At 36.6% G+C, this 10,855-nt stretch overlaps 2 protein-coding genes across 2 annotated transcripts; both read right to left on the reverse strand.

The window, feature by feature from the left end:
- Nucleotides 1-1,316: 1,316 nt before the first annotated feature.
- On the reverse strand, nucleotides 1,317-1,988 carry LOC130716826 (uncharacterized protein At4g04775-like). Its single transcript, XM_057566837.1, has 2 exons — nucleotides 1,764-1,988; nucleotides 1,317-1,649 (listed from the first exon to the last, which is right to left on the reverse strand). The coding sequence occupies exons 1-2, from the start codon at nucleotides 1,986-1,988 to the stop codon at nucleotides 1,317-1,319; spliced, it is 558 nt and encodes a 185-aa protein (XP_057422820.1).
- Nucleotides 1,989-8,013: 6,025 nt separating this feature from the next.
- On the reverse strand, nucleotides 8,014-10,533 carry LOC130728683 (F-box/kelch-repeat protein At3g23880-like). The gene is made up of 2 exons (XM_057580226.1): nucleotides 8,832-10,533; nucleotides 8,014-8,461 (listed from the first exon to the last, which is right to left on the reverse strand). The coding sequence occupies exon 1, from the start codon at nucleotides 10,134-10,136 to the stop codon at nucleotides 8,853-8,855; it is 1,284 nt and encodes a 427-aa protein (XP_057436209.1). The 5' UTR covers nucleotides 10,137-10,533; the 3' UTR covers nucleotides 8,014-8,461; nucleotides 8,832-8,852.
- Between the last annotated feature and the right edge of the window lie 322 nt (nucleotides 10,534-10,855).

Genomic DNA, 10,855 nt, shown 5'->3' on the forward strand with positions numbered 1-10,855 from the left:
TCATTACTCTTTTTGCAGGTATTTGGTATTAATATTGATGGAACAAGTGTTGAAGCCCCTGCTGCTGGAGCTGGAACAAATGATCAAGCCGCTGCTGCTGCAATTTCATCATCACAACCAAAACCTACTCCAAATCCAAAAGACAAAGCACCCTCAAAAACTACTTCAAAAGCACCCCCAAAAACTACCTCTAAACCACCACCAAAAGCTGCTGCAAAAGCAACTTCTTCAAAACCAAAGCCAAAAGATAAAGCACCCTCAAAAACTACTTCAAAAGCACCTCAAAAAAACTACATCTAAACCACCACCAAAAGCTGTTGCACAACCGCCACCAAAACCAAAACCATCTTCACAGCCACCACTAACAGTTTCTGCAAAACCTCCACAAGCACCAAAACCTTCTTCCCAGCCACCTCCAAGAGCTGTTGTAACACCACAACAACCACCAAAACCTTCTTCCTAGCCACCTACAAAACCTCCACCAAAACCACAACAACCAACAAAACCTTCTTCCCAACCACCTCCACCAAAACCACAACAGCCACCAAAAGCTAGTGCAAAACAACCACCAAAAGCTACATCACAGCCCACTACAAGATCAGCTGCTAAGTCTGGCCTAGGAGGAACAAAGAGAGCTCGTGACAATGAGATTGGCCATTGGGTTCTAAATGACTTCTTTGATGCTGGAACTGGATCTACAATTAGAAGAGGAAAAGTCAAAGTTGTTGGCAGCGAAGGACAGGGAAATAAAAGGAGGATGTCAAAGAAATAAGAAGGGAATCTGGCACATGGGACAACATGACCACCACTATCTTTTTGTAATAGTATTAGTGGGGACTATTGTTTGCTTTAGTTAATGGGGGACCACTTAATATCATTTTGTAATGGGCATGGCCCTAATGACAATTATTTTCTATTAATGTTGCTACTTGCTAGGTTTGTTTTGTATTGTTGTTGGTACTTGCTGTCTTCTATGTACCCTTGACTTGAATTGTGTTTCTTAATGTTAAAGTCGGGAAGTATTGCAGGAAGCATGTGCTCTTAAATTGTTGTTTATGTGTACTACAAGTGGTGGATTTGTTTATGGCTTCCTTTGCCTTTATTTATACTACTGATGTCTTAAATTAAGAGAGCAAAGCTATTGAATGGAACAAAAAGAGAGTAATGCAGCCAACAACCATTTCTGATTCATTTCGTTAAGTGAACATATCATTCATTGCATAAGGAGCTATTGAAAAACAGTTGCATTACATTCATGGCTACATTCATTACACAAGGGACATTGCATTCAAGTTCATTACACAACATCACCAAACCTAGAAATACTTTGCCAAAACTACATCACACCCTAAAACTAACAACACCAGCAGCACATTGCTCTTCAAGCCCTCATTTTTCAGTTTGAGCTTTAACTTGGCAATCTTCTTGTCTTTCATTTCATTCTTGTCTTCCATGATCTTGCCAATCACACTCTGCATGATTTCCTCCATGTCTCCTTGTAGCTCTTCCCTCAGCTTACCAATTTTCTTGTCCATCATCTCAGTAAGGTCTTCAACAATCTTCAATTCTACATTCACTTTCGAGGATTCCTCATTTTTAGCTTCACCTTCAGCTTTGACCCATTCAAAGAAACCACAGGTCCAATTTTCCTGAAATACATACCAAAAGATCATTGAAAGGGGTAGACAAAGGGAATTTATAGGATGAAATTGTAAGCTTAAGCTTGGAATTGGACATTCAAAGAAACCACAGGTCCAATTTACCTTCCAATCAGGACATCTCCAAAAAAACTTTCCAGGATTAAGCTTGGAATTGGACTTGTACATAATGACTTGTTTGCCACAACCACAACTTTTCTCTAGGCATGGGGTGAAGGAGCTGGACGATCGAGCACTGAATCGTGTGTTCTGGGTCGATTCACGCATCTGGTTGTTCATCCTCGTTGTCAGGCCACCGTGCCCGCTCCATGCCTTTTGGTTCTGGGCCATCGCGTCATTCACCTCAGCCGTTGTGGCCACCGTTCCCGCCGTCGAACATCGAAGCTTCCTTCCTTCACCTTCTACCTCTGCTTCTCTTTCTCCTTCTTCGACTTTCTTTTCCTTCTCTTAGGTTGAGTTCTGATTATATTAGATTTGGGAATTCAGGGTTTATGGTTTGTGGGTTTAATTAGATTTAGGTTAATTAGGTAAATAAGGTTTTATATTTACATTTAATTGTTTTTTTTAATTCCATGTGTATTTAAAATAAAGAAAAATGCCACGTGTAAATATTGAGTGAGCAAAAAATATGCCAGATAGGCTTAAAACACGAACAGAGACTTATTCTGATTAAAAAAACAATTTTAGGGATCCGGAATCGGGAAAAAAAAAATCACAGACTTATTTTCGTACAGGGCACAATTTCAGAGACCCTTCGAGTATTTAAGCCTAATTACAATTACAATAATGTTACCTTGTTTTCATTATATTTTATCTTTTCAAGGATTTGATGCCACAGAAAATATTTTATCAAAACAAGCATGCCCTTAATTAAAAACAAAAACTATACATTCACAGAGAAGTATATGCTCCAGCAACCCTCCCTCATAACATCTAAACTTAGATTTCATTGCAGTTTATTCATTGCGGTAACTTTAGCTTAGCAGAGTAAGGACCATCTCTCTCAAATCACAAATTTGCACATTACCATCAACCTACTATACCAGATCTCAATGAAGAAAGTTAGTGGCAGATTTACCCAACAGCATTAAAGGTCTATCCATAGTTCTCATACAGCATTAATCATTTTAGAATCAACTTTAAGTTGTACTACTAATGATAAAAAACAATTTTTAGGTCCTCATTCAACAACTTAAGGTATTAAGTTAAGTGGTTCGTTAGCGAGTTGCAAGAAGGAAACCCGCCAAACTAACTTGTATTAACTTCATCACCTCCAAAGTGAAATAGATTAAACTGGAATAAAGTCTTTCTCGTATCTGCAAAATTTAGAAAAAGAAAGATATTTAAATTATGAGAGAGAGAGAGGAGCATATGTTACATACATATTAATCACGGTTGATCAAATTAAGATGGAAGATTGCCTAAACACATTTCAGTGCACATAGCATGAAGGAAAGAGATGGTAAAGCATTGGGATAAGTGGGTTTTAACTTTTAAGTTTAATTATACCCATAAAACTGATGACATTATAAGTAAGATACTGCAAGGACAAGGTTAAGTGGCACTGGCAGAAGAAGCTAAAAATGCAAGTTTTATTAGTAATGAAGCAAAACAATAAAAGAAAATGAAGAAAGCATAAGGTCACTAACATATTTCCCTCATAATTCTTCCACGAGTGGATTACAAACTTGAAATCAACGGGGCTAAATGAGGGAAATTGTTTTAATCAAAATTTTTAAATACAACCACTGTACTTTGATGTCAACAACATAATTAGAAAGAGTAATAACTAAATTGTTTCATATATGGATCGCAAGGGCGTTTTCATAATGTCATTTACTTTCTTTGAGTGCAGTAGACATAAACAGCATAACCAGGACCAAAAAAGTAAAATTCAAATGCAAAGCACCATTAGTTGAGCTCCTAAGTCCTATGTCAACTACAAGGCATAGCAACTTAAGCAGGCCATAACGAATCATTTCTATATGTCCAAACTCCACACTCATCAAATCTTAACTCACAACCAGCGCAACATCTTACGAATAATTTCCTAATCTCATGGAATGGGTGATCTTATAGTTGTAATTTTATGAATAATTTACTAACTAGCTGATACTTGTTACAGTCATCAGTTAGTGGAATGATTAGTAATTAGTTAGTTATAAGGAGAGAATAGAGATTGAGTGAGGAGAGGCAATAAATAAGAGAAAGAAGCATTATGGGTGGTATCACTGCAATTGAGAGGATTTGTGGAAATCACTTATTTCATTGTATTGTTATATATCTATCATAAAGCAAGGAAAACTAATTTTTATCTATGGCTGATATATAAATCACTTATTTCAAACCTAAAAATCATCAAGAAATGTAAACAAATCTACATATGAATTCTCATTTTTAGTTATGCACGATAAATAGTAATAAATTGGTGAAAAGGGTTGAAGAATTACATACACTAATTCGCATTGTCAGTTACTATTGGTCTTCTTCACTTGCTTACTCTGAGGCATCAGCCGGTCATCTTCACTTGCTTCCTCAGAGTCATTAGGGAGTGATAGTAAACTCTCGATACAAACCACAATCTGCTTTAATATATTGAAATTTATCGGGTTCGGGACGAAATGTGCACTGATCAAGCAGCCATCCTTTGTCATTAAGTATCATTAATCTTCCAGAACCATTTGATCCATAAATTTCTCCATGTTTGGTGAGATATATTGGAGAAAAGGCATTGCAGGGAATGTTATAAGTAGAAAAAACAAATACCTTAGTCCAAGATGATTGCACTTTATATTTTTTCATCATCCAAATCTCAGCCATGGAACTCATGCTACCCGGGTAACATAGGCTGAGACATTCTCCAATGACCCGAAAATGATACTTTTTATGCTTTAATTTCCTGGCTAAATGATGTGATATAGGAATCTCAGACAAAGTCATAGGCGGAAATTTGAGTTTGACAACAGCAGAAACATCGCGAAGTGATGCAGAATCTGTGGTATCAACTCGTCAGGGAGATTGGAAAAGGGAGAGGGGTTCTCCGTGCTCCATAGTCGCTGCTCCTTCATCTTTCTCAGTAACTGGTGGTGTTGAAAATTTTCACCAAGAAATTATATAGGTCACTGTTTTATACATGACTGCGTTGAAGGTGTATGTAAAAGTTACACTTATAGCTAGAAAATGAATTTAAGTTGATGGTTTATATAGATATCCCTTTTAACTAGTTTTTTCTTGTCTTAACTTTTCACACCTGGTGGTAGTCGTTGGATAAATTCATCACCTTACAACCGTCGCACTAAGTGGTAGTCGTCGGATAAACTCATCACCTTACAATCATCGCACTAAGTGGTAATGGCGGAGGCAGTCTTCCCTATTGAGGGGACCATGATAAAATAGAAAAGGTATATAGAAAAAGAGTGCGATAAGAATAGTAAAAAAAAAGAATGTGAGTGAAAATGGGATGAAAAAAATAGTATGAATAAAATCAGTAGCCAATAATCTAATTTGTCACTATATCCAATTCTTTTCAAGAGAATTTAAAATTTTGGGTGGTGCCACGACATATGTAAGCAACTCCTTGCCTTCACCACTGCTAAGCGCGCAGCAATGAACTGACTAATAATTTTTTTTTTCATTTACAATAGTTGAGAATCGAACTCTTACCCGTTGTTATATTATTTGTGGTGTTGTCTGACTTTGGTCATATTAAAGTGTTTGTGTCTAATTTTGAGGTGGAAACTTATCTAGATTGCTCCACAAATATATCTTGATTTGATAACTCCTAGTTACCTTTCTATAACCACAAAAACATTTTCAGTCATATTTAACAATGTTATACTCAGCTCTTTGAAGGTATGAAAAACGGTAGAAAGGGGGGGTTTGAATAACGTTTTCAGAACAAAACTTCCACCTTAAAGATTTTGACAAATCTTTCGAGAACTTAAGTGCTAAAGATAAGAGATAGAAAAGCACACAAGGATTTTATCCTGGTTCACTTGATAAATCACTCAAGCTACTCCAGTCCACCCGTTAAGGTGATTTCTTCCTTCTTAGAATGAAGGCAATCCACTAATCAGGTAAGAGTTACAACTGCACTTGAAACCTACAAGTGACTAACAATTACACTGACTTAGCTCACACTAAGATTCACTCTCTTAGTCTTCTCTAGGATCCGATCAACCTTGATCTCCTAAAGGAACTAAACAAACTGTTTATCAAAGAATTGTTTACAAGAGATTTGCTTCTAAAAAGCTAATTGTAAACTCAATGAATTTCAGATGAAAGAAAGCTTAGAATATTTTGAATATGTCTTGCGCGTGTGTATTTCTTTCTTCTTAGTTTCTTCGCCGCTTCTTTCAATCTTCAGCCTCTATATATACTCCAAGGATTAGGGTTGAGCGTTGCATGGGAAATGCTACCGTTGGAGGGCAGTTCTGGAAAATCCAGCTTCTGCTGTGGCTGAGAACGTTAGGTAGGTCGTCAGGAAGGTACACTTGCTTTTGTACTTGGATAGCGACTTGACCTTTTAACCTAGGAGACTTCTGATCAGGGGAATACTTCATATTGGAACTTGTGAAGCCGGTTGATCAGAGTCAGAGGGAAAGCACAGATCCTCTGACCATTGTATCTTCTGATTCTGAACTCAGAGGGAAGAACATGGCCTTCAGAGTTTCTTGCTTCTGGACTTCAGAGTTTCCACTATTCAGCTTCTGGATCTTCAGAGTCTTCTACACCATCAGAACATCTGAACCTTCAGTGTTTCTTGGTTATCAGAACTTCTGGATCTTCAGAGCTTCTAGCGACTGAGTCCACATCAGAGTTTGTATAGCTTCAGAACTTCTGAAGCTTTTCCACTGTTCATACTGAACATGGTGAATGCGAAAGCGTTGCTTGGGTTACCCTTTATACACAGTGCTTCTGATTTGTGTGAGATTGAGTTGAGGTCAGAGCCTGTAAATAGCACACTCAGAAAAACACGTTAGAGTACCACAATTGTTCATATCAAAAGGTTAACTTGTAATCATCAAAACATAGAGTTGTACTACTAGATCAAAACTTGATCTTACACTCTTACTCTTTGATTGTCACTATTCGTCCACTTAATTTTCCTACCAATGTTTATACACTCCCTGTCCATCACAACTTTTTAGAGTAACTCTCTAATGTGTCAAATTTAATCCCAACTTTTAACCCCACAAGACCAAACATGGGCTTATCATTGAACTGTGGGAACACAGGCTTCTGACTTCCATTTTCCTCATCATCTAATGACACAAGACTTCTCAGCTTCTCATATGGTAGCTACAAATATCAGAATGAGGTGTTTCTCACTCTAATTTTGGACCATCTACATTTTCATTTCCACATAAGGTGCACGTTAGGTGCGTAATGTGTCATGACACATAAGAACCTCTTACTTTCAAATCAGAAAGAGAATAGAAGACTAACACATCCAACGCTTAAAATTTATCGATTAACCTTAGATGACTAAAACGGCCGAACCACAACCTTTCAAATATCAATTAACTATTAAGTAACGTTAAAAAAATATTAACTATTAAGTAAAATAAGTATTAATGGATCGTTGATTCAGATAGTACATGCTTGCTTCCACTTAAGTAAGTATCGAGTTCAAGTCTTATCGGTACTCCTTCATCTTTCAGTAGTTGGCGGTTAATTTTCTCATCTTTTATGAGGTTCATAATATGTAAAAGATTTAGAGTGAGTTTGAAAGTTTCAAATTTCAAGCAACTATACCAGAAATAAAGCAATTTGACATGCAATGAAAATATCACATTCATCATAACAAGGCAGACACCACCCTCAGCATAAATAGAATAGAAAACCAAAACACAAAGTAGATACTCCAAATCAACCCCAAACCACAAAATTGCAAGAGCTAGTCTTTATTTTCCTTAGAGAAAATGCTTGAAAGTTTCAAATTTGGAGCAACTATACCAAAAATGCAAGAAAATTGACAAGCAAAGAAAATATCAAATTCATCATCGTAAGCCACCATCGTCAACATATACAAAATAGACAAGCATTTTTATTTATATAGGAAAAAAACAAACGCTAATAATCATCAAAATGTTCCCACTGTCTTAAAAGACTTGTGAACATGTGTTAAAATGTCCTTATATCTATTCCATTATGGAATGGGAATGCTAACAAAATAAGCATAAAGCTTGTTCAGAGCATATGCCACTAAGATCAAGCTATGAATAGTAAATATCAACCCCATAAATCTCATACACAAAATAAACTTGTCACTTATTGGCCTTCGCACATATATGATGAAGCTATGACCAGATACGAAATTAATTCATATCTTAACTTTATTGGTTATGATAGGGACAATTAAGATTGACAGTAGTATCACGATAACTTCAAGTCAAAATGAGTAACAACATAATATCTTAAAAAAGTCAGATGAGGTACCTAAACACATGACAAATAAGTAGACAATGATTCTGAAAATCATGTAAGCGACACTAAGAGAAACAAACTGCAATAAGTCAATAACATTATTAAGAGGAAAAAGGATAAACATGCTAAATAGCATGTACTAAGTACTAACTCCAGCTTGGATTTCCTAAGCCATACTTTAAAATATAATAAAGTTCAGAAGCCTGCCTCGACTCCAACACGACTACGAAAACACTATTGAAACAAGATGATTTAACATTATATAAATAACAATCTCTTCCAAATGCTAAGCTCTCTTCTCGCAATATCATCTTTTGAAGGAAAGCCAAAACATCAAGCATAGCTCTGTAGAGCGCTCCTGCACCCTTAAAGGCCTGCGGGAAAAAATGAGTTTATTTTAAATGTTACCATATTATCAATTCTGTAGGATCTTAGTTTGAGAACTGTTATTTCACCCCAGACCTAAGTTGTTCTTCTTATATAATTTTCCACCAAAATTCTCAACAAACTAGACATCAAATGTTTTCCCTATCAATTAATAAATCCAATCTACCACCAAACCTCATATTTCCTTGCAATTTAAGGTTTCACACTTATTTATGAAGAAATGTAATCAATTAAGAACGAGAGAGTACAAGATAGGTTAAGAATCTTGTATCATGTGTTCTACATATAACTTCTCATTTTTTTGTTATGCACGATAAATAGTAATAAAAAGGTGAAAAAGATTGAACAATTGCATACCTTAATTCTTATTGCCAGATACTATTTGTCATCCTCACTTGTCTCCACCAAGGAAATCATGAGTTGGTCATCTTCATTTTCTTGCTGAAAGTCATTGGGAAGTGACAGTAAACTCTCTCTATACAAACCATAGGGTAGCATACACTCTCTATCCTCATCAAACACCATATGGGGTTCGGGCCATTTTGTGCTCTCATCAAGAAGATGCCATCCTTTGTCATCAGCTATCATTAATCCTCCAGATCCGTATGAACAAAACAATTCACCATGTTTGGTGAAACATATTGGATGAATGGCATTGCGGGGAAGGTTACAAGTAGAAAAAACAAATAACTTAGTCCAAGATGTCTGCACTTTATAGTCTTTCATCATCCAAATCTCAGCCGTTGAATCTTTGATACCCGGGTAACCCGGGTAACATAGGCTGAGACATTCTCCTATAACCCTCAAAGAATACCAAAATTTCTTTTTTAATTCCGTAACTAAAACTTGTGGCAAAGGAATTTCAGTCAAATTCCTTTGTACCAAATGAAAGGCAATAATTACATGAAGTTTGGTTTCATAAGAGGTAACCAACCAATGCAGGGCGTCATTCAAGAAGGCTGCAATTTTGAGATCAGCAGAACCCATATCCACATATTGAGCATAAGTACCCTCCTGATCAAACCAGGAATTTGTTTTCATGGAAAAAAGGCGAATAATAGTATGCACATTAGCTACTTCGTCTGGATAGCTATCATAAAAGTTCAAATGAATCACTTGCATAAGCACTAGCAAGTAGTCATCTGCTGATCTGTCATACCCAAAACCAATTGGATACAAATCAATCATCTCATCAAGGTCGTCTGCAATTCTTCTCTGCTCTCCAGTTGATGGATTCCATACAAAAACATCACCCTGTGGATAGGCTACAAGAACAAACCCTCTACAAGAACCCACAAACTCAACATCACTAGGGAGGTTAGGACCATGAACCCAATATCTTATACGGGGTGGTGGAAGCGGAAATTTGAGTTTTACAACACATGACTCAGAATTGTGAAGTGATGCTGCATCTACATCTATGGACTCAATTTCAGAATCATTACCTTTTGTAAGACATCGGTGGGTGGGTGCAGCAGCTAGGTCATAGTGAGATTTACCAAATTTGGGATCGGAAATGAGAGAATGCCACGATTTGCACACTGATTTGAAACGGAGTAGAGATCGAACTGGTAACCTCACCAAAATCGCTGGAATCAACTCGTCAGGGAGATAGGAGAACAGAGAGGGGCTCTCCGTTCTACATTTTTGTTGTTCGTTCATCTTTCTTCGCTAAAATTTTGTTCTCCAGTGAGTGAAGCTCAATTTGAACGATGAACAAAAAGACCCATTATAAACTCAATTGAATACCACCGTGGAATCCACCAATCACATTTCACCACCCTTAACTACTCAATTGCAGAAACCCAAGGAATCTAGCCGTTCAAAGAGCCTCTGCCTACTCTTAATCTTAACTCACTTGAATAATAAACATGTGGAGTAGTCAAATCGATAAAAAATTTATGCTTTTAATCTATATACACTTCTGTCTTTTGAAGAATTTTTTTTTTCTTTGGAACGAATTCATTACTTAGTATTTAAATTCATCGTTAAACCTATTAAAATGACTTCTCTTTGCCACACCCTTAATTAATACATCAAGTGCTACCTACGAAATAAGAGTTTCTCGTGATACCTCAATGCCCAGTAGATCATTTTGATAAATGTAAAGAAGTTAAAAAAAAGGTAAGAGGTAGGTTCTAACAGTGTATCTCACGCTCAAGCTACCTCCCCTCGCCTCCCTTTCCCTCCACCCTTAATTTCAGTTTTCTTTATTTGATAAAAAGTGACTTTCAAATAAAATATGAGGCTCTTGGTTTCCGTTGGATTATGAACCTAGCTTCTGAGTTGGGTTTCCAGTGAGTTTGCTTTGAGACACATTGATTACAGCTCTTTGAAACTAGGAAACACAAGCATAGGGGTTCTTCCTACTTGGTTTCCAT

This window comes from Lotus japonicus, chromosome 1 (genome assembly GCF_012489685.1).
Source record: "Lotus japonicus ecotype B-129 chromosome 1, LjGifu_v1.2".
Classification (NCBI taxonomy): Eukaryota; Viridiplantae; Streptophyta; class Magnoliopsida; order Fabales; family Fabaceae; genus Lotus; species Lotus japonicus.

Bases quoted from the DNA above. Each gene is read 5' to 3' on its own strand.
- LOC130716826 (XM_057566837.1), bottom strand. From the start codon at position 1,988: ATGGCCCAGAACCAAAAGGCATGGAGCGGGCACGGTGGCCTGACAACG. The intron at 1,650-1,763 runs GTAAATTGGACC...TATGTATTTCAG, and splicing joins GGAGATGTCCTGATTGGAAG to GAAAATTGGACCTGTGGTTT.
- LOC130728683 (XM_057580226.1), bottom strand. From the start codon at position 10,136: ATGAACGAACAACAAAAATGTAGAACGGAGAGCCCCTCTCTGTTCTCC.